At 40.4% G+C, this 24,889-nt stretch overlaps 1 protein-coding gene across 1 annotated transcript in view; it reads right to left on the reverse strand.

The window, feature by feature from the left end:
• Positions 1 to 24,889, reverse strand: part of LOC104554162 (E3 ubiquitin-protein ligase KCMF1) — a gene marked incomplete at its 5' end in the record, with an annotated part of 58,516 nt that overhangs the window by 3,069 nt on the left and 30,558 nt on the right. Inside the window, 4 exon segments of the mRNA XM_062018817.1 lie at positions 141 to 423; positions 2,950 to 3,124; positions 8,158 to 8,259; positions 17,072 to 17,211. Of these exon segments, the coding sequence (XP_061874801.1) occupies positions 141 to 423; positions 2,950 to 3,124; positions 8,158 to 8,259; positions 17,072 to 17,211 (700 nt within the window).

Here is a 24,889-nt window from a genome sequence, read left to right on the forward strand (position 1 = left end):
GATTTGACACAATGCGGCTTAACCAGGGCACGTGCTCAACTCCACATGCTCAGGCGCCACTGAGCTCCCTGTCTCTATCAAGACCGAGGCAAACAGAAACAGGTAAGAGGTAAATACAAGTAATTCACAGAACAAGTTACCTTGTAAGAAGAAACTGGGAATTCTGAATAGTCTGCTGACTGTTTTCTGTATTAGATGTGTTGGTGGTTGTTGTCGATTGTGTCATAGTGGTGCTGACATTGATCGTGTTGGTGCGCCTGTTTGCATTGCGCGCAGTCTCCAGTTGTTGTCTTGCTGCCTGTGCATGTTGTCTCTCCAACTGCAGTTGCATCTGCAGCTGCTGTAACTGAGAAGCAGAAGGGCCAGAGGAGTTGAGCTGTCCTCCTGCAGAGCGCCTCACGCCTGACAGCTGCGATAAAAGCTCTGCCAGAGAAGAGAAAGTTTCTGTGACAGAAGATCTTAAATGAGCATTACACAACAAATACACCCTACATCCCAGCAAATTCACTCCTTTTTCCAATCAATAAAAATCAAAGGACAAACCATGCTGAAGAACCCATGAAGGTCTTCAAAAAAAGTCCTGGCACACAATGTCTCAAAGGGTAAAGAAGATTTAAGACTCATCTATGCAGATGTATTCCAAATAAGAAGTGAGTTTAATGCCTTCAAAAAGAACTAGGAGCTAACCCCCAGGGAATGCCTGGCAAATTATATTCTCTGCAGCAACTCTCTGAAACTTCAAATCAAAACAGCAATTTGGCTATTCACTCTGGCTTTGGTTGGACATTTTATTTTCCTCTCCAAAATCCCAATGCCCCAGAGGGAAGCTGTGTGTCATCAGAGGGAAATACTGTACTGTTGCTTCAAGCATTTAACAAAAAGTATTTAGTTAAGAAAACATACTAAGGTATTGCCTAACATCAAAACTGAAGTAGTCACCTGTTTGTGCTGTAAGAATTTTTATCTCTGCCAGTAGCAAAGAGAAGGTCTAGCCATTAAAAACTTTGTCCTTAGGTTGTCCAATATAGGGATGGAATGCTTACAGGAGGTTTCATCTATGAAGACTTTTTTGAAATAAATATTAGCATAAAATTACTGCTCAGTGCCTCACTGCACAATCTGTTCTCTGCCCCATGTATCCTTGGTGCAGTTGACAAAAGGGCAGGGAAGAAGGGGAAGATACTGCCTCTGCCTCTCACCCTCTACATTACAAAGTTATAGGCCATCACAATTTCCCTTCCATTCCACGAACTAAATGTCACCCTTCTAAGGAAGGCTTCCTTTGAGGGGACATAGCAAAATGCTGTTTGTTGCCTTCCATGCCAGGAACTCAGGATGGTAAGGTCATTTTTACCAGCACTGACAGCAATATTAAGGTTAAATAACTTTTGATTCCATTGTAATTGTAAGCAAAATACATCATAGAGAGAAAAAAAAATTAAAAATGTAACAGATTCTAGGAGCACAACTTATTTTCAGCAGAAAAAAATCTGCTGGTCTTTCCATTTATTACTCCAGCAAAAGAGAGGATATATAAAACTTTCAGTCAAGATTTATATATATTTATTCTCACTGTTATTTAATGCAGAAGTTAAAGCCTAGAGTATGGCAAAACAGTATTTTTGGAAGCACATGAAAGCTTGAGACTGAGTGTGGGTATAAAGGAGGAGACTCAGCTTTGTATGCAACTGAACCCTAAATGCAAAAATAGCTTCCATCAAAAAAGATTCAAAAGAATGTCATTTTATCCCACATTTCATGCTGCTGTGTGGGAAGTCTTTGTGAACACAAACATCAGCAGCTACTCCACCTGTTCCCCTTGTAACAGAAAGATGAGGCCTTGCACTTGAGGCGTCACAAATATTCCCTCTCCTCAAACCAACTCTAGTCCTTTTCATATGGGGTACTTCCCAGGTATAAGTCACATCAGGTGATCAGAGCCAGCAGAAGGCCTCACTAAGCTGGCTGGCTGGCTATCTCTCTCTAAAGAAAGTCAAAACATGACAGTAGGAAGCTCCTGTTCAAGCATTATGCTTTCTTGGCATCCAAAGAAAAGGTGGGTTCATGCAAAAGTTCTGATGTTTCCCTGACACATTGGCATCGTCAAAGACCATGCTATAAAAACACGTGGATTCTCTTAGGAAAAGCTATATTTGTTCTCATAATTGTCTTCACTCTCATTTCCTGTAAGAAAAGTTGTTTTCCCATCAAAGCTAGAAACATACACCAAACAAGTTATTCCTGGGAATCCTAAAGACACAGCTTCATTTTTTTCTGGTGTTGAAAATGAGGCATCTTCTCCTCACAGGTTTTCTAAACTTGACCAAAATACACCACAGGTACATTTGTATAACAACCAACAGGTACACCTTAAAAAACCAAATCCATGCTATCAGTCAGTCTGGCATTCAAACAGCAGCCTGAATGCAAACTGGCCAAATTTTAAATGGCCATTAATACCCAAATTCAGCTAGTTTCATCTTCATTGAGGCAGATACTCTTCTCTATAAACACCTTAATATATCTCACTTTAATTTGCCACATGGATTGGGTGACTGTTGTAAAAGTTTCCAATGGTGATGGAAGTTGGACACCATTGACTGCAAAAAGTTTCCAATGGTGATGGAAGTTGGACACCATTGACTGCAAAAAGTTTCCAATGGTGATGGAAGTTGGACACCATTGACTGCAAAAATACACAATGGCTCTGCATTTATTAGGTTAAAGGCACGAGTCTGAAGCATCAGTTTTAGCGTAAGGGCCCCTGTGCCAGCCCTATCAAGCACACTTCTGGCCTGCAGGCTGCCATCAGTCACACCTGCCCTTGTGGGGTGTACCCACACAAACAGCTCCCTGACAGTGGGCAGCAGGGCAGCTCCTATTGTTTCCAGCTCTACCTGCTCTGTGTAAGGAGGACGCAGAGATAGAATTCACAGTTTCAGCTCTTACCAGCTATAGGATCCATGGCTTCTCTATTGCTTGGAGAATACGAACTCTGAGAAGATGAAAGCCCACCAGGTGAAGTGGTAGTAAAGTGCATGTTTGATCTACGTGCACGGGGGCCTCCCAAACCTCGGCCCGGATGGAACATCCTACGTACATGCCGGACACCACTGGACTCATCATAATCCAGAAGTTAAGGAAACACAACGGCCTGGCATTGGGTGTACAACAAGAAGGACACTGGATAGCCGAAATATTTGGGTGCACACCTTTCATTTGCAAAATAAGGATTCAAATTCCAAAGTAAAGCTAAGGTAAATGGTAGCTATGGTGCAAGTCAAGACTTTCTAATCTGAACTCAGGTAGACCGATACCCAGTGCCGTGTACACTGAACTTCCTGTATTGCTCCAGCTTTTTATAATGTCTAAGAAACATCAGGACTAATTTCTAAGGTTTTTGGGGTCAAGGTTTTCTACTCATTAATCTGAAAGCTCTGACAAGTGCATGTTCAAGCTTATTAGACATACAAGGCTTTTATTTGCCTTCTCAAATTCTTATGTTAAGTATTAAAGTAATAAAAAAGTTTACTGCCATTCCTATCAAAAGTACATAGTCACTGTATTCAACTTCTGGATTACATGTATTTATCTAACAAATTTCATTGCTTAGGATATTGCAGGTTTACAGAGCATTTGGCGCTTTCACCACACCCCTTTCACCTTTCCTCTTTTAGCCAAAGACCACTAATTGCAGTTATGAAGCCTTTTTCTCTCCACTTCTCCAGATCAATTCTTACATTTCAAGTCATGTCTTTTATACATTTTCTCATATAAATTGAGAGATAATCCACAAATTCAATTTCTCCTTTTTTTGTCACCAAGCTATTAACAATCATTCATCCAAGACAGTTCAGGTAAGGCTTCCTTTATTTTAAAAATCACTAATATAATTCACTAGTGCTAAGTGCCATGGTGTGGGCTTGAATATTTTATTTTACTGTTACTAGATTTGTAGCTTAGATCCTCCTGTTTCCTATGTTCTTTATTTTTATAGTAGTATGTTTACCACTCATATGCTATCCATGACTGTGTAAGAGTAGAGTCCAATGTACTTTTCATAACATAGTGAGGGTGCAGAACCCCAGGATGTCATGCAGGTCAAGAGCTAAAGACTGAAATAACTGACTGGGCTTCTAATGGCAAGAAAAAACTTCTGGGTATTAGAAAAAGATTTTACCAGTTATGCTACAGTGTAAAACACTTAACATCCCTGCCCTGAATCACAGAATTGTCTGGGCTGGAAGGGACCTCAAAAGATCATCTAGTCCAACCTCCCCGCCAGAGCAGGACCACCTACAGTAGGTCACACAGGAACTCATCCAGATGGATTTTGAGTATCTCCAGAGAAAGTGACTCCACAGCCCATCTGGGCAGCCCATTCCAGTGCTCTGTCAACTAGATGCTGTTGGAGATCGAAAGACACCGTCTAGTGCCACCATGCAGTTGGGCACACTTTTCATAACTAAATCCAGTAGAAAAGGCCAGTATCTGGGGATTTTTCAAGCAGATACAGGACTGCAGGGCAACTTTCCTAACTGCAGCTTTAAAAGTCTTTTGAGATAAACACTGTTCTTTAAATACTAAGTGTGAATCCAAGTTTTCACAGTTATGCTGGAGGAAAAAAACCTTTGTAAACCTTAATTTGTGACATATTTATATGACTGATGCTCAAAAGCTTATTTAAGAAATATTCAAATCTTTTCCTGCTACAGTAAGAAACTGGGCTTTAAAAGAACTGTCCCCAGACTGTACGAATAAAGGACATACCTTACAATGGGTCCACAAGGTTTGTAACAAGAAACACATGCAGCTCTGGGACAACTTAAGAAAAGCAACAAAAAAAATCCCAAAACAATATAAGCAACAGATGTCTAATCGATGCTTGGAAAAGAAAGTCACTCCTCAGAACTCCAGCAGACTCAACAATAAAAGCTTACCTCAGATTATAAAACAAAAGTTCCTTCTAGAAAAAGAACAGATGAACGCCTTCTCTCTCTCCATCTCCTTTTTGTACATGAAGGTCAGAGCACAAAGAGTTATTCTGTACAGCTTTAATCTCATATGAAGATGTTTAGAACAGTGACCAGAGAGCAGCTTTCTAACACTTCCTTGGCTGACAGCTAATTCTCCCCTACATTGACAGACCCCGTATAAAAAGGGGTGTTTCCTCTTCCTTTTTTCCTGTTTTAGATCTACCTGTTGCTGGACATGATGCAGAGCCCAATGTGGAACAGTCACTTCAGGACAGACTTCTTACCAGGTTTTAAAGACTTGACAGCACTGCTAACTGAAGCAACAGTGTGTACAAGGGAAAATTCTATAATGCTGAATCACGGACAATGGCTCCCAGAAACGGGTCCAAGAAAGATCCATTTTGGGATGACTGACATTGAAACCTTACTCTGTATTTGAAAAAAAAAATCCTTCTAGCTCAGACATTCCCAAATTAAAAGTAATCTGGTGGCATCTGGAGGGGGAAAAATTGCAGAAGCATCAAATCTAATCAAACATCTTGTTCATTTTGGTAGGAAATTAATTTCACTCTGTAGCTGAGTGAATGTAAACTTCCTGGCCTACAGAGCAGTTAAGTGAGTGTTGTCTCACAGTTTGACCTTTGGTACATTGCTATATAGTTACTAGGGATATAAGTTTTGCTAGACGGTGCTATGAAAACATAGCACAACATACTCACAACTGGTAGAAGAACTAAACTGATACAGGAGAAATTGCTCAGTGACTCACTATACCAGTCACCAAGTAACTTCACAGAGCTGTTCAAAGGCCACAAAAGAGACAATGGTCTGGAAGATGCTCTCCTCTTACAAATTTCATCTCACCCTCATCCTCCCTGAAAGACAGGATGGCACAACTCTGCCTTGGGGGACACCCAACCACAAAAGGCCTCCCAGGACACTTGAGACAAAACTCTGATGGCCAGAGCCACCACATTCAGCACCCTGCTCCTCTAAACTGCTGAGAGTTCCATTCCTCTCTACACAGAAAGCTGAAGTAGAGATAACTGCTTTTATCTGACTTTGTAGTGTTCTTTGTGTTATTAGTTACTCCTTCACACGGCCATCAAACACCCAAACTCCTTCAGGCTGATCCAATTATTGTGTGGTAATTAACATGTGCATTTGGTCTTCCTGACCCTAAACCATGGTAACATCAAAAAACTTAAATGCAATCAAACAAGATCTTAACTGAAATGCAGCCATTTTCACAAATGCTGTCTCCCTTCTGTTAGTGTAACAAGCACCAGTTGCTAGGGCTTGGATTTCTTTTTTGCTTGTTTTTTTACACCAGTTGCTGGGGCATAACAATTTTTTTCTTTAAAAAAAAAGCCACTTAAAACAAGCCACTATCAAAGTAATAACGTAGTATTTTTTTGTTATAGCTGTATGCTTTATAGTAGTGTTAGTAAAATAATCCTAACTAAGTACCGACTTGGATGAGGATTAGACATGGGTATTGGGAGAAACACTTTACAAGCTGCATGTGACATTGTATTTCAACAGCACAGAGTCTGAGCACCACTTCATTTAGTTTTAACACTGGTCAGTGGTCACATTGCTGGTTAAGGCAGTACAATCATCAGAGGAGTAAGTCTTAAATTGGGATGGTGGAGTATTTTATATTGGATTACAATAAACTACATAAAGGAGGATTGTTTTGTGAAATGGCAGTGTTACCCTCTATAATCTATGTTTGAGACAGATATTTGACAGAACTAAAACCATTTTAGTGTTACTCTGCTGTCTTCATTAGAAGAGACTGGATTTCTCTGTGAAGCTTTTGCCGTTGGTTTGAGTTAAATTCTCACTGTGATGATAAAAGTGTTTCAGTGCTTTTAGGTCAGATGCGTAATGCAGAAAGCATTGTGCTCAAGTCACTGTGACTCAAGTGGTCAAACTGGCATGAAAAAATCGGGCTAGTTTGCATCAGAGTACAAAGCTGAGCTAGGGAGTCTGATAGCTGTTCAGTGGTTAATGGCATCTGTCAATCCCTCTTTGTGGAGTGTGATGGTGGAAGAGTGTCTGACGGTTTGGTTGTTCCTGTGGTTAGGTTCAAAATCCACCATGCTGAAATGGGGGCTTATGCAGCCATTTATGATGAGGGAGCTGAGGCTCTATAGCTTGGAGAAGAAGAGACTGAGGGGTGACCTCATTAATGGTTACAAATACGTAAAGGGTGGGTGTCAGGAGGATGAAGCCAGGCTGTTCTCAATGATAGGACAATGGGCAATGGGTACAAGATGGAATGTAAGAGGTTCCAAAGAACTACAAGGAAGAATCTCTTCACTTGTGAGAGTAACAGACCACTGTAACAGGCTGCCCAGATGGGTTGTGGAATCTTCTTCTCTGGAGACATTCAAAACCCATCTGGATGAGTTCCTGTGTCACCTGCTCTAGGTGGTCCTGCTCTGGCAAAGATGTTGGACTAGATGATCTTTTGAGGTCCCTTCCAAACCTTGAGACTCTGTGATTCTGTGATTTTTGTCTGTTTGTTTAAATGAGACACAAGGGAGTACTTCAGAGATATTACCTACTGTATGTAAGCTACATAGCCTGCATGTCATTTTAAAAAAAGCCCCAAGCAAAACACATTTCATCAGTTAATTCTTGGGGCGAAAGTTATCCTAGAGCAGGGATAAAAAAACCTCAGTAATTCTAGCTCTTCAGCCATCAAGCATAGATAAGCCTGCATTACCTGCTAATTTAACCGAAAGACCAGAGCCTCTTTCCCAGGAAATCTGAATGTTTTCTGAGTTTTATGGCAGAATGTCAACAACACTAGGAAACTATTATTAAAACATGGTGTAACAAGTAGTTAAGCAAGTCTAAAATCATCCATCAAAACCATTAAGCTCCAATCAACTTCACATCTTCCTGTTGCAAATACTTAAGAGAACACTACTGAATCTGGATACATAAAGCAGCACCAAGACTAATGATCAGGCAGGATAAACCACAGTGCAAGTAGAAAAGCCTCTCTGTGCCAACATTCTTTTTTTTTACACTCACAAGCAAATTTTATTTTTGACACACAGATATTCAGCTCCAGGTAAACCCTTTGACTATTAAAATCAAGACAAGTAGTCATGGCTACTAGATTAAATAGTCTAGCCTCTTTGTCTCAACTGTGAAAGGATATTAAATCTCTAGGAGCTCTGTGTTCCAGTGTAAGGTGAGCTGCAAAGTCATCTGTGACGTGATTCGGATCCCCTCCAGGTAATGCTGCACATATTGGACAAATCTGAAATGACAAAGCAAGAAAAAAATTTACACAAAACAGAGTCAATATGAGTCAATCATTTGACATTGATTCTTATGCTTTAAAACCACAACCTAGGTGCTCACAAATACCTGGAAGGCAACACATTCAAAAAGAGCAGCAAATGTATTCAAGTGCAGATATTAATTTAGACATTTTTTACTTGATGGTTTTCAGAATGTTATGAAAACTAGAGCAAAAATTTTCAAATTCGGTTTGCAATGTCTTGGAAATCAGTCTTTGTATGCAAATTCTGCCACAGACCATACAATCTGATTACACAGGATTATTATTTGCTTGCTTGACAATCATACTGGCAGAGGATAAGAATAAAAACACACTTTACATATTTGCTGAAGTATCAAAGTCATACCACCCATTCAGGCAGTGTGTAAGCTTAGGTTTTGCAGAGAAGGGCTAATCTCCACATCCACAGACAACAGTGTTTTGGGATAAGGCACTGGCATACCTTTGGTTGGATTTTGTTGGTTGTTTTTTTGTTTGTGTTTTTAAACAAAAAAAAGACAAAGAGTGACATTAAATTATTTGCCACAAATAGCTTGGAAAGTGTCTTCCACCATTTCTTCATAGTAGCTTTGCAGACCAATTTAAAACCTTTTACAGATGGCAGACAAAAACAGAATTAATTCCATAAAATTCTTCCCCCAAATGTTAAGTGCTCAAATTCACAGCACTTTAACAGTGAAATGCAACTCTTCTCTTCATATTTATCTCTGTTCTTCACAAGCCAAATAGTCTCAACTTCATGGAGAGCTCTGGCTGCCACATAAAGCCCAGATTCCCAGTACTCTTCATGCATACACTCGAGTTGTTGATAGATCTCAAGACTGTGGGCATTAAGAACTCCTATATAATAACACCTATATCTTACTCTTACAGAGGTGAAAATAAGGTCTTGCAACAAGCTTACTGTAAAGTCTCAGTTGCTTTTGACACTTGTAATGCACTTTAATTTATGTAGTCAGCTCTGAGCAGAAAACCAAGCATCTTAAAAGCTTTTTGATGCAACTACTTTTGCTTTACTTTCAATGCTCAGTATTTCTCTTCACAGAACAGCTCTTCCTAGGTTTTCCACCGCTACAGAAGCCATACAAGCAAACAAGCTACAGAGCAAAGACATTTTATTACAGCATAATATAACAAATACTTAACTATGCGAACATATCATACAGCACCCCGCTTCAAGCACACAGGAATAGAGGTATGTTAGACAGATGTTTCTCAAGTCCCTAAACTTATAAAGAAACTGCTTAATCTTCAAGAATGTGTTTCATATGAACAGGAGACAAGACCTTCAGAGCAATCTTTTTTCATTTAAGCTACTCTGAGAAGCAAAACCCCAACATGAGAAGAATAAGCTTCTGAAAGTAGAAAATCAAAGAAAGTTCTTTCACTAAGAGGACAAAGGTGTTATGAACAGCACTAATTTTCCTGAAAAGAAATGACACAGTCCTAAGAAAAATATCAGCTAAGTCATAAGGAACAATGATAAGGAGGCAATTTAAGTGGCCTAACCCTGATTTTAAATGTGAACTAAACTTTCAAGAACTCTTGGCCTGGGAAAAGGTACTGAAGCGCTGTTACGTGCAGACAAATACATGCAGCTAAGCATAAGCTCTGGCAAAATCACAACAAAAACTGCTGCATCACTGTTTAAGTATGACACAGCTAAAAGTCTTTGTTAATACAACATGCATGAACAAATGGTGCAGATGAAAGGAAAACATTGTCAGGAGTTTCTCCTGAAGTTATGATCATTTGTACTGAAAAGATAATGCTACCCTGAAAGGACTGCAGAGTCTTAAGTCAACCACACTCTCAGAATACCTGCCAGTTTTACCTGCTTGTTACCATCACTTCCCTACTTAGATACAAAGTGAATACTTTAAGTGACCCTATTTCAGTAACCTCAACAAAAGACATTGTAATCTTCAACCATTCAAATAGGAAACCAAATCTTGAAACAGTAACCATTCAGACTGTTTCAGATTGTCTACGTCTTATTTCGAGAAAACCTCTCCTCAATTTTATCAGCAATGTTATCAACAACATAGCCTTACAGTTCATGAACACGCTAAACCTGAGAAAACTGCTGCAGTGCAATGTTAATAGTAGAAAATTTCCGTGAATCTCATTTCAGAATAGACAAAGATGACATTTGGTGAAGACTCCTAAAAATTTTTGCATTTTCACTTCTAGCAGACTTCTAGTTCAATGCTCTGCTCTATTTGGAATAGCTAACTGGCTTGAAACTCAAACATCAACAACAAAAATTCTGACAGACAGGTTCTTCTGCATTTGCCTTGTGACCTTCACCATTAGCTTTGGTCATTTACTGGTGGTCAATTACTGCTAATTACTGATGTTTCAGTACCCACCAAAATTGTACAATTTATTCTTTTTACATGTACCCTTAAAGACCCAATCACAAAACTTACAACTGCTTAAACAGACATCAGCAAAATTTTCAACTAATATATCCAGAATTAAACCAAACAGCTTCAAGAAAAACACCATCAAACTCTCCTCCTGGAGTTCCTCTCCAGGACCTGCACATGTTGGGCTGCCTCTCCAAAGTGCCTGAATACTAATGCACACAGCACGCAGAATAACCACCCTGAGCTATAGATCTTCATGCAGTATCAAGGCTGAAGTGTTCTTGAGATCAGAGATACAGTGGATGGCTTCCACACAAGCGTTGCAAGGGAGGGATACAGGCTCTTTAGAAGAGAAAGCAAAGCTTACCCTCCATGTGAGAGAGCAGCTGGAGTGCAGGAAGCTCTGCCTGGGGAGGGAAGAAAAGCTGATGGAGAGCTTATGAGTTGTGATTACAGGAAGAGAGGCAAAGGTGACATTATAGTGTGTGTCTACGATAGGCCACCTGACCAGGGACAAAAAATGGACCAGGTCCTCTACAGACATATAGCAGTTGCCTCATGTTTGCAGGCCCTGGTCCTCACGGGGGACTTCAACCACACAGGTATCTCCTGGAGGGACAACACAGCATGACAGCAATCTAGGTTCCTGGAGTACACTGACAACTTCCTCCTCCAAGTGACAGAGGAGACAATGAGGAGAAGTGCTGTGCTGTGCTGGGGTGGAGTTCAGGATCCTGAGGGCAGGGAGGAAGATGAAAAACAAGCTTAGAACTTGGGACTTCAGAAGAGCAGGCTCTGGCCTCTCCAAATATCTGCTTGGAGGAGTCCTGTGGGATAAAGCCCTCAAGAGTTCCATGAAGGGTTATTAATATTCAAGGATCATTCCCTCCAAGCTCAAGAATATGAAGTCAAGCAAAAACTACAGAAGTCTTTCATGGCCAAATTCAAACACAAACCTCCTAGGGTAACTTTGGACAAATACAGAAACATTATCCAAGCATCCTGTTGTGGTTTGGCCCAGCCAGCGAAGAAGTATCATGACAGTCTCTCGCTTGGTGCCCCCCATTCTCCCCCACTCTCATTAGGGTGGCAGAGGCCTCAGCAAAATGGGACATGAAAAAGATAACCAAGGTTGTTGTGGATTGAGACAAGGGTAAGGAGGGCTCTCTGCCAATTACGGTTCCAGGCAAAACAGACTCCAGTACTCGACTTAGAGAGGAAAGCTGGAAAGTTTATTCTACTACCTATAAAAAGCAGAACAGAACAAAAAGCAAAAAGGGAGTAGGATGATGAGGAAATTACAACCAGCACTTTAAGATCTCCCTCTCCCATTCCTCCTTTCTTCCTGGGCCCAGCTCACTGCTCCCGATATCTCTACCTCCTCCCCCTCAACAGCTCAGGGGGGCAGGGAGTGGGGAATGTGGTCAGTCTCTCACAGATGGGCTCTGCCGCTTCTCTCTGCTCAGATGAGGACGACTCCTGGCATTCTTCCCCTGCTCCGATACGGGATCCCTCCCACAGGACATTGTCCTTAAGAAACTTCTCTGGTGTAGGTTCTTCCCCACAGTTACAGCTTCTGTGAATAAGAGGTCCCTCACATGGGACACAGCCTCCTCTGGCCATAGCCACTGCCCCTGTCTTTAATGAAGAGAATCAATGCCCCTGATGTGGGGTCTTTAGTAAAATGAGTCACTGCCCCTGATGCGGGATCTTTAACAAAGTGCCAACAAATCACTGCTTCACCAGTCCTCTCTGTAGAATGCAGGGGAGTCTCTGGTCCAGCACACCTCCTCCTCTCTTCTCTCACCAACTTTGAAGTCTGCATGGTTGCTTCTCTCACTCTTCCCACTCCTTGCACCAACATCAGCCAGAAAAGAAAAAGGAATAGGAAAAGCAAGAAACAGCAAGAACCCTCCTCTTCTGGCTTCTTAAAAAGTGATTGTGAAGGTGCCTAATTGGCTCAGCCCCAGAAGCGGGTCTGGCTCACAGCTGGGGAGAGTTTTTAACTTCTTACAGGAGCCACCTTTACAACCTCTTCCCTCTACCAGAAATGGCTGTCATGTGAAACCATGACATATCCCAGGACAAAGTCAGAAAGCTAAAGCTCAAACAGAATTGGATCTTATGTGCAACGTCAAACGCAATAAGAAGGACTTCTAGAAGCACACAGGCATCAAAAAACAATTATGAAATATGTGAGCCTGTTGCTCAAAATATGGAGGACCTGTTTATACAGGACAGACAAGGTTGAAGTACTGATGCCTCCTTTGTTTCAGTCCTTAATAGCAAGACCAATCTCCAAGAATTCCTTCAAGAGATCAGGGCAAAAGTCTGAAGCAGGGATGATATTTCCCTGGTAGAAGAGGATTAGGTTAGAGAATACTTGCATGGGATTAGGTTAGAGAATACTTGCATGAACTTGACATACTGAAGTACATGAGTACATGGGATGCATCCACAAGTACTGAAGAAGTTGGCAGATGCCACTGTGAGGCTGCCCTCCATCTTTGACCAATCACGGTGACTGAAGTGTCTCTGGACTGGAGTAAAGCAAATGTCACTGCAATCTTGAAGATTAAGGAGGATCTGGGGAACTGCAGGCTGGTCAGCTCACCTTGATCCTGGAGAAGGTGATGAAGCAGCTAATCCTGGATGTCACTTCAAGGTACATTAAAGGCAAGAAAATCACCAAGAGTAGCCAGCACAGCTTCATGGAGAAGTCACGCTTGACTAAACTTGATAAACTTCTATTGACGAAGTGATTGGCCTGGTAGATGGCTAGAGAGAAACGTATTGTTTATCTGGACTTTAACAAGGTCCTTGACACTGTCTCCCCTGTGATCCTCACACACAAGCTGCTGATGTGCAGCTGAATAAGAAGACAGTAAGGTGGAGTGAAAACAAGTTAACAGCTAGGCTCAGTGTGGTGATTAGAGACTTCGGCTGATAAAACTGAGAGCAATAGCCAATGTATCAGAGCACCACGCTGCCATTCAGAGATGCCTCGGCGTGCTGGAGAAATATGCCAACAGAAACCTCACAAAGTTCATCAGGGGGAGTGCAAAGTTCCACACCTGGAAGTAACAACCCCAGGTATAAGCAAACATTGGAGGCCACCCACACAGAAGGCAGCTCTACAGAAAAGGACATGGGGGTCCTGGCAGAACATGAGCAAGCAGTGTGCCCTTTCAGTAAACAAAGCTAATGGTGTCCTGGGCTGCATTAGGAAGAACACTGCCAGAGGATCAATGGTGGTGATCCTTTTATCAAGCACTGGTGAGGCCACATCTGAAGTACTGTGCCCAGTTCTAGGCTTATACTGGAGAGAGTCCACCAAAGGGCTACAGAAGTGATTACAACATTGGAGCATCTCTCCTATGAGAAAAGGCTGTGAAAGATGGGACTGTTCATCCTGGACAAGAGCAGATTCAGGGGAATATTTTATGAATATACATAAGTAGCTGAAGGATGAGTGAAAAGAGGATGGCCCAATGACAGGACCAGGGGTAGTGAGTACAATTCAAACATAGGAGCTTCCTCGTGAATATTCAAATCATAGAATGGTAGGAGTTGGAAGAGGCCTTTAGAGTCCATCTAGTCCAACCCCCCTGCAGAAGCAGGTACACCTAGATCAAGTCACATAGGAAATATTTTTTCATCGCCAGGCTAACTGAGCACTGACACAGGTTGTCCAGAGAGGCTGTGGAGACTCCACTCTCAGATAATATTAAAAAGGTGTCTGGACATGGTTCTGGACAAATAGCTCTAGGTGGTCCTCCTTGAGCAAGGGGTTGGACAAGATGACCTCCAGAGGTCCCTTCCAACCTCAGCCAGTCTGTACCTCCTCTCAAGTAATTAATGTGGCTGCATATACCAATGCCAAATACCCAACAAAATTCAGCAAAAAACTCATCTGCACTACTCTGAACATAAAAATGGCAAAACTTAATGGACTAAAATGTTTTTAACTTATTCTTCGAAAACACAGAGGTTGGGGTGGAAGCTGTATAATAAGTGATTCCATCTCTGTAAACTTCCCTTAAGGATCTAAAGCTAAGTATCCAAAATAAAACACATCTTTGGTCATGCAGATTACTATGAGGACTACAAGCTCAGTATCTAAACAGAAATAACTGCCTGAAAGCCTAAGACAACAAATATTTAGAATCTGTAATACTTTCCACTCTATTAATGTCACAGTCTTCCACTATCTCCATTAAGACTGCAGTACCTAAGCATTAGCATTATGTGCCTGCACACTAAATATTTATCCCAAAAGCTAGATTCCAAACTTAGCAGAAACATATAAGATCATATTCAAGGTTTAAAATATTATTTTTTATCTTTGCAACAATTATACAACAATGCTGCAGACTGACTCGTGATATTTTTTCTTTGAACACACAACTCTTTTAGGAATCAGTGGTGTAGCAGTTGTCTAGAACCACAAATTTAGGCCTTATTTACTGAGCTATAGAAGTCACAGCTGCGAAGAAGGGTGTGTCAAATCTAAAATCTTTACATTCTGTGTCACAAACATATCACTGACATCAAGTGGTGCAAGTCAGGACTGCAATACTAAGCCACCAAAGACTGAAACGTCAAACTTTCAACAGTAGATGCTATGTTTCAAGTTGCAAAGTTGTGGTTTGGTCCAGCTAGCACAGAAGCACCACAACAGTCTCTCCCTCTGCTGCTTCTCTCTTCTAAGAGGAGGACGACTCTTAGCATTCTTCCCCTGCTCCAATACAAGGTCCTTCCCAAGGGACACAATCCTTGGTGAATATCTCTGGCATGGATTCTTCTCTACAGTTGCAGCTTCTGCAGATACAGGGTCCCTCCCTCGGGACATGGACTCTTCTGGTCATAATTTTAATGAGCTTCTTTGGCGTGGGTTCTTCCCCACAGTTACAGCTTCTGTGAATATTGGGACCCTCCCATGGCACACGGCCTCCTCCAGACATAGTCACTGCCCTTGGCATGGGGTCTTTAATGAAGTGAGTCACTGCCCTTGATCCAGGGTCTTCAACAAAATGCAAATGAATCTCAGCTTCACCAGTCCTCTCGATAGAATGCAGGGGAGTCTCTGCTCCAGGACACCTCCCCCTCTCTTTCGTCACTGACTTTGGAGTCTGCATGGTTGTTTCTCTCTCTATTCCCACTCTTTGCGTCAACACCAACCGGAGAAAGAAGGGATAGAAGGAAGAAACAGCGAGAATTCTGCATTTCTGGCTTCTTCTTAAAAAAGTGATTGTGGAGGTGTCTAATTGGCTCAGCCCCAGAAGTGGGTCTGGTTCAGAGCTGGGGAGAGTTGCGAGCAACTTCTTACACGAGCCATCTTTACAGCCCCTTCCCCATTACCAGAAAAAGCTGTCATGTCAAACCATGACAAAAGTTAAACTTGAAATTACAAAAATCACATTTTATTGCTAAGTTAACTTATGATCCTACAGTGCAACTGATTGTGAAGTGTTTCATATGTTTAAGAAAGACCAGAATACATTTTGAGTCTCAGAAAGTCGGACACACCATCACTCCTTCACACAAGATCCTTATAAGGCTTGGAGAGAGAGAAAGTTCACTTTCCACACAATTCCTTGGAAGTTATGAAAAACTAAAAGATTATAATAGACAACCTATAAGTAATTTCTTCACAATGTATTAGTGAAGAGTAATTGACTTCAAGTCTTCATATTTTTTTATAGGAATTTATGGTACAGCAGCAACCTGGACGTCACTCTGTCAACCTAGTCTCTCCTGCTCCTGAAGATAATCAAGACAGCAGGAGCTAATATCCCAGATTAAAGTATTTCTGTCTAATATACTAAGTAGTACTTTTTTAACCACATCAACTATCCTCATGGTTAAGGTTGGGGGGAAAACCACTGCTTTAACAGTAACAGTTTTGAAAGAATGACAACTTCCACTGTATAAATATACTAAGTACACTACAAAAAGCTACTTGGAAAACACACAAAACTGCGTGTCTTTCTCTCTTACAGTAAACAGAAGACCATCACAGCTATCAGCTTCCAGGACAATTACATACTGGTTGTGAAAGGGAGACATGGGTACACAGAATAACCATGAGAACACTAAATTTTGTCTTACAGGGTAATAAAATCCTAAACATGGCAGCCTTTACATCAGGACAACCAAACAACAACCATAAAAGAAGAAAGCAAGCTCACTATATCACAATACCCAGGAAAGAGGAACTTTGACATCACCATTAAATATGGGTATGTCTTTTTTACATTCTCATACATGAGTTCATTTAAATCATCTTATGCTTCAGGAAAGAAAAATATCAGTAGGATACCAATTTTTCAGAAGAGAGATTCTTCTTAATGCATTTCCACCACAACTGAAAGCCAAATTCTGAAGCTTCTTACCACTTCTGTTGATGTTTCTGCATGGTCAGAAGTAACATGCTCTTGAAGAGATGTTTCCGTATAACCCATTTTCCCACAATAAGGACAAGTAAAAGACTGTGGCTGCTCTACAGAGAAAGCTTCTCCACCATAGTACAAATCTGAAAAAGAAAGTGTTTAGAAGTTATTTCAAAGCATTAACATCGTTTATTTTGTTCACACAAACCGCTGTTTATAAATGTACTTGAACATAATCACTGCCAAATTAATCTGTTATTTAATTGAAATGTTATCTATTTTAGTCTTGTGAAAAGCCCATAGATATTCAAGAAGTGTTCAATTACTGATGACAAAAACCAGACAGAATACATTTCATTAACAAACATAACAAGGTTTTCTAACATTCAGAAGAAGCAAAGACGCTGGAATTAATGCCAGACCTTTCCTCCACCTTTCTTATCCTAGGTATTGGGTCACCTGTGGTATTTCTCAATTATGAGTTTTCAGAAGCTGAACTCTTTAAAGAGTACCTAAAAAACTCTGATTAAAATTTGAAGTCCTCGCTGAGACCAGATGTCAATATTTATGCCATAGCTGAACCACTGCTTCTCAATAACCAGTTTTAGAGATGTTCCAAATATATACCAGATTCATAGTGAAAAAGGAATCTAATTATCTGTTTCACATTAGTTGCAACTTTCATGTGCATTGAATTCAGGCACTTTTTCACTACTAATGAAAAGCTATCACTTTCAAGTTGCTAATGTAGAAGTTCCTCAAACTTGATGTGAAAATGTACCAAACCATGAAAGAAAGAAGGCTTTTCTCTATCATCCTCTGCAGGTACTACATATTCTACAAGAAACAAGAATAAACTCCATATTCTCATCTAGAAAAAAAAATGTGATTTTCTTCAGCAAGTAATTTAAAATCTTTTTAATGACATTTTTCTAGGTCTCACTGACAAGTAGCGGAAAAATATTTTCACAGAATTATGCATATTCCTAGAAATTCGACAAGTCCAAACAGATAGCAGAACAAATGTCCTGCACCACAAGGCAATATCTATCTAATGTATCACAAATGTGTCCTCCTGATAGCTTAAGTCGCAACTTTGTAAGGTTTATGACACCTTTTGCTGTTGACCTCCCTCTTTAGGACATGACTTTGCTTCTGCAGACTTACAAAACATGATACTTAAGCTAAAGATGTAGATATCTACAGTCTACTAACAGATATTATTTTACATATAACTAGGTTTTTAGGGCTATTACTCTAAGACCAATACAGGAAACGAACTTCTTACTTCATATGATGTTAATATGCAGAGTTGAAGATATAGAAACAGATCAAATACACTGCTGAATAAAGCTTATGCTCAATAAGTCCCTGTTCTCCTTATTTGGAAACTGCTTCCAGAGAACTTAAATGCTGGAGGACGAGAGATAGCTCTTTTAACAGACATGGTAAGAAATGCCCAAGTAGACAGCCGTCTTTGCCAAGGAAGAAACACTACCTAACACACCGAGCATTTGAACTGGTTCATGAAATTAACTGTCACACTACGCTTGAGTACCATCCTGAATCTAGGTTCATTCATTCATATACATGACAGAAACATTATGTCCAACTATTCTAAGTAAAAAGTTCCTGGCCAATTAAGTCTTAGTTCTCCAAAGTAGCATTTGAGGTTCCATTAAATGTTTTATACATCACAAAGTAACTTTTCATTAGAGAATGGACTTGCACATGAGGTATGACTGAAACAGAGAACCACACGGACTTTTCAAAGTCGGCATGAATGCAAGTTGGAAGACATACTCAAAAGATTAGCACCCCCAACCCAAAAGCCATGTGACACAAACAGAAGCCCGGACTCATAAATGAGAGAGAGGCCCATGCACAACATGTGTCAGGACTTGGTTCTGAAAGCATCTGAGTCACCCAACACATGAACATTGAGTATTTCCTTGACAGGTTGTCAGGTATTCAGCTGGCATCCTAACAAGACAAATGGTATATCTTAATTCAAAATTTCTGTCCTTATCTGATCCCCTACAAATCCATGGGAAGAACCAGTGAAGCTACAAAGAAGAAAGTCTACCTTCCCACATTTGCAGGAGAGGTTGCTGGCCAATACTTAAATATACCACATGCAACTGAAGACAACAATACTATCAGTCAATGAAAAAATATGGGCAAATAATCTTATTCTTTAGAAGAATTGCATATAAAGGTAACTTCTGCATCTACTATCTGAAAAGAAACAAAAAAATCCCTAAAAATTATCAGATGGTCTAAAAACCTCTACCTGTAAATCTCACTACTTCATGAATATAAGTATTTTCAAGTAAGGCAGAAGCACGAACTCCAACTTCCCAGCTGAGCAAAGGACATAGGGTCACAACCAGTCTGAAGAATGGGAAATATTTTAACATACAGGTAAAAATATCTTTTATATCTTCTTCTTAGATATACTGTTAGCTTAGACCAGATGTCAAAAAGCCCAGCAGTACACACTGTTCTATCACAGAGGGAAGACATTTAACAAGGACTGTCAGACACTGGATTTTTGGTCCTTGCTTTTAGAGAACATGAAACAAGTAATTTATTGGTTTTTTTTAAAGTCTGATTTTTTTTTCCAGTCTCCTTATTACATTCCTTCATGTTCTCTCACTCACACCTCCTTCCACATCTTTCTTATCATTCAAAGCAAATGTATATACACAGGCCAAATAATTAGGCCTTCACACAGGGAAGCACACCTGTCAGAAGTGAAATTAGTCATGGGAAATCCAAATATTTTTCCTTTGGAAGTTTATACCTCCCTTCTTTTTTCTTCCTGAACTTGAATCTCTCCATCTCTTAGAATCAAACTCCATCCCTTTTCTCATCTGCAATACAGGTTAACAGTTTTCTTATAAGCTATTACTTCTTTAAAAAAAAAAAAAGTCAGTAATTATGTGATACCATGAATCTTTGAGACTAATTTTAGCATTGAAGTTATTAAATGGGCATTTCTCCATGTTTTGTTTTACAAGTACATGAAAAATCCTAAAAATTACAAACATAGTCATGTTATTGAGTATCAAAGGCTCATTTGCTAAGTAAGACCCTAACAAAGAGGTAGTATGGGAAAAAATGAAAAGGCCATTCCTCCATGTCTGCACAAACAAGGCAGCCTACAATTATATTACTATTTTAATTTACAGTTGTAGTACTGTTATGATGCAAATGGCATGTGATAAAATAATTATCCCTCTGGGCACAAAGAAATCTTTCGGTTTCATTTTGTATTTCGTTTCAGTTTCATTTGGTATTTCCAAATACAGAGAGAAGCAGGAGTCCATAACTCCTTCAACTCCTTGGGCCATCTAAAGCCCTCTTTTCAAAGTAGCTAGGAAGGTGAAGCTGCTGTAGTAAAAAATAAAAACCAGACTAAATCACATCCTTCTAGGAGAAAATTCATTACTCACACTGCTTATCAGTTAGAGGAAGGATACAAAGGAGCAAAAGTATCAGAATACCCTCTAAAGACTCAATAATTTGTAACAGATTTCAAACTCAACATTTCTTAGACATTATAGCTTTTCTTGGAAAAAAAAGTGCCCCACAAAGATCACCTCTGAATTTAATGTGGAAACAAAAAATATAAGCATCTTTGTTATATTATCCATCTTTAGCTACAGACTGCTTGTATTCAATATTTAAATCTAACACATTCCTAAACTTGGCAGGTGGTTAGTAATGAGACAGAAGTACAGCAGGTTTCCTCAGGGAAAAAAAAAAACCCAAACCACCCAAACATAACCAAAACAATCTTTCAAAGAGATGATTCGCGACTACATTTTATAACAGCTTGTCCTTGCTTTCTGTTAAGACATATTTCTTTTCAAGGGTACACAGTAGTCAGGAATTTTAGTTTGCCTTTTCTTTATATGAGTGACAGCACTGAAATTTCATATATACATACAAAAAAAATGTTGGTTACATTTGTTTCAATCTTTTTCTTCTGTGTGGCAACACACCACATCTTACAATGTATATGTATTTATTCCTTCCTATACCCTGATCAAGCAGCCATACCATTCAAAAGATTATTACCCTCAAAACTGCTCAGTTCTACTTTACTGCAGATTTTCTGAACAAAAATCACTCTAAAATCTTCTAGACGTTCTGCTATAAACTTAAAGAAACAAAGCTCACCTACTTTCTATTTATAAATACTTGCATAAAGGAATGGGCCAACAGAAATCTTAGGAAATTCAGCCCAGTCTTGCCCTAGAAAGACAGACCTGGGCAGTGAAACCAGCAAGTCCAGGGAACAGTTCTGAGGAAATGGTGTTGGGTACAGGAAGGGCAGTGAGCTGAGTGGGGGCCAGCCATGTGCTTAGAGCAGTACAAGTAGGGGTGATTCCCTTGGCTAGGCAATCACCAGCCTCACCCAGGCACTGCATCCTGTCTGGGGAGATATCAAAATGAAGTAAAGTCAGCAAGCCATTAAGGTGGGAGGGCTGGAGCACCCATGCTGCCAGAAGAGGCTTCAGGACAAACATTGGTTCAGTCTGGAGAAGACAGCTTTGGGTCACCTAACAGCTGCCCCCATACCTACACAGACAGGATCAAGGAGACACACAGGCAGGGTCTTCAGTGCTACAGTACAGGAGGGTTAAGAGGTTATTAAGGAAAAATATTTTTTCCCTCCTGAGTAGAAAGGCAGTGGGACAGGACAGGCAAAAAATCTCCATGCCACCTCCATTCTTCGAGGTTTTCAAGACCTAGGTGGGCAAATCCCTAACCTGACCTGACCTCAAAGTCTGGAGCAGAAGGTTGGATCAGAGATCTCCAGACTTTCCTTCTAATCAGAATTATCTTATGAAGGATCCTATGAAATGATGATACACAGCAATATAGCTCTAAGATTCACCTAGACTCTAATATCTTCATAATCAGCCTTGCTGTCTTGCTTTACAGATGGGAAGGATCTACTCTCAGTGGGTGGGATCTTTACTCACCTCACTTGGAACTCTCCCCCTTCACTAGAAAAGCAGTGCAAGAGCAACAAGAGCCATATTTGCTAGAGTAAAATGTCAGCTTGGTTGAATGTTGAAATAGCTGTATCCTGACAGAGCATGATGATTTCAATCTTTCAGCAACTTCCAGTACAGCTATGTCCAGCAGAAAGAAACAGCACATCCTTGATTTTAATTCAATCAGTTTCATTAGCTGTGTGTTCAATCTCACAGCAAAATAACGCTGGGCTAACTAACTGCTTCAGTGTGAGACATATTGCTGGGGCTAACAATGTTTCATGTCAGGTGTCCAGTTACTCATCCAGCCAGGTGTTTTGTTTCTGCAGCAGGCATCAGGGCCTTGAGCTGACTAACAGGCACTACCTGCCCTGACTAGTCTCACTGCAGACCTCCACACACCCCTTCTGCCCATGGGCTACATTTAAGGTCTAACCATCTGGTTATGAACTATGCTGCAGCTGTACCCAGCCCTCCTCCTGCCTGGACCCTGATGGCTTGTTATACTTGCTTCATTTGGGACTGTCAATAGGACTTGCTCCTGTTAACAACTCTATCCTGCATTGCCCTGTCAGGAAGGATACTGACCCTGCCAGTGCGGTTGTCACTCTCACCTCCTGGTTTGTTATGTCTTGTGGGGCTGCTCTGGTCTTGCTGCTCCCCAGCACCAAGAACTACATGCTGATGCCATGAACAAGCACAGATGCTAATATTGAGCAGTGCCAAAACAGCAGCTGCAGGTCAAAGGCAGGATCAATTAGCTGGAGGGCAACACTGTTGAAAGGACATAGGGATCCCAGTGAACAGCAATCCAAACACGAACCAGCAGTATGCCCCTGCATCACTGAAGGCAAAAAATGACTTGGGCTAACTAAGCAAAGGCCACCAAATCAGGGGATGTGATTATCCCATGTTATTTGGCACTCATTAAGTAATACCAGGACCACAAGCTTCAGTTCTGGTCTCTCTCAACTCAAGATAGATACTTAAATAAAACAGAGAGGGCTTAGGGGTCTTTTGTGTGTGTGAGTACACATTTGTGTCCACTAAGACAGTCAGAAGGTTGGAAAACCTAACATGAGAATGGTTTAATGAATTGTGTTCATCCACCCTAAAGAAGGCTGAAAGTGGATCTTATCTCCAGCTTATTACATTGAAAAAGTAGCTATATAGGAATAGAGGTATGTTCTTCAAAAGGAAACATGGTGACGGGCTGCAGGCACAAGCTGCTTCAGAAGAAATTCAAGGTGAATAAAGTGAAACAAACAAAAACTCCACAACATTGACTCTAGGAACTAAACACTACAATAGGTAGCCTAGAATTGGTGACACATCCCTTGAAGGAAAGATTCAAGACTTTTCTTTACAGCCAGCTTATGTCCATGCTTCCAAAAGCAGGCTATATCAGAAGATCTCTAGAGTCTTGTTCCATACAAACTAGACTATTCTATGATGCTCTGACATAGCAAGACATGCTTACCAGACAGATTTTGTTCTCACAAAAGCCTCAAGCTGAATTCTGCTGAATTCAGTCAAACCTCACATTATCACACTACACATTAAGAAGGTATACATTATTTAAACTGTTCCCTTTGCCTAAGAATTAAGCACAAAAGGTGGCAGGATCTTCTGTCACACAAACACGTAAGCAAGTGAAGATACACTTGTTCAATACTTTTATCCAAGTAACGTAATATAACTGACAGAATTCTACTAATAACTTGTGTTACTTTCTTTGCCAGTATAACCCCTTCAAATGGTGGAGGTGATGTGCAAGCCACATCCTTAAAACCATGAAGCATCCTAAGAGCTTATTATTTTTTTTTTAAGGGGGAAAGAAAACTGGGAAATTTACTCTGAACTTCTCCATTATCCTGACAAACTATCCTAGAAAAAGCACAAATACATGACTGCCTAGTAAGTGTGTTCCTGTTCTTTACACAGGTCTATTGAAATTCTACTTTGACCCCTTAGAAATAAACTAATTGAAGTTGTGCTTTAAAGGCCACTTGTTGCATATGACACCTCACATTTTAAGCTTTGTCTCCGCTAAAGAAGCCCATCACTGTTGGGGTGTGTGTTAAAGCATTTTTTCCCAGTCTTTCTTGTGAGGACTGAAAAATCAACAGCACAGACATTGGTCTGGATCCCTCCTTACTTCAAAGTTAATACTAGGGCATATACTGACTCCAGGAACGACAAATATACCAACCAGATGGTACAAGAGTGAATATATATGTAGTGAGAAATCACTACAGCTTTTTACCCATTTTAAGTGTTCTCATATGACCTCCTATAGAAGTTCAAGTCAGGGCCAGGAATAAACAAAAAATACCCAGGAGATAACAAAAGCTCCTTCAGAGCACCCTAGGAACTCCATCTTCTTGCAAGGCACTCTGCAACACTATTACAGTACCTACAACTGTAATATAGCACCTACAACTGATCAGAATTTTCACAGAGGTAAACAACATGTTAACTTTTTCTATGCTGAAAACATTCCAGACAAAAAGGATCGCCCATGTGATCAGCTGACCACCACAAACCTCAACTTGGTCACAGCTTTAGGCACAGAGTAGTTAAGTGAACTCCAGTTATCTGCATACAGATCGTGCTGTCCAGAAAGGTGATGGGAAATAGAGGAAGAAGGGGCTCCTCTTCATCAGCTGCAGATGCACCTTGAGCAAGTGACTCTGACAACTCTAAAGCAGATCATTACAGACTTGTTCTACTATTCATTATTGATTTTCTAATTAAACTTAACATTCCCTAACTCACAATCTTGCAAGTGTTCATCAAAGTCACATGA

This window comes from Colius striatus, chromosome Z, assembly GCF_028858725.1.
Source record: "Colius striatus isolate bColStr4 chromosome Z, bColStr4.1.hap1, whole genome shotgun sequence".
NCBI classification, from domain to species: Eukaryota; Metazoa; Chordata; class Aves; order Coliiformes; family Coliidae; genus Colius; species Colius striatus.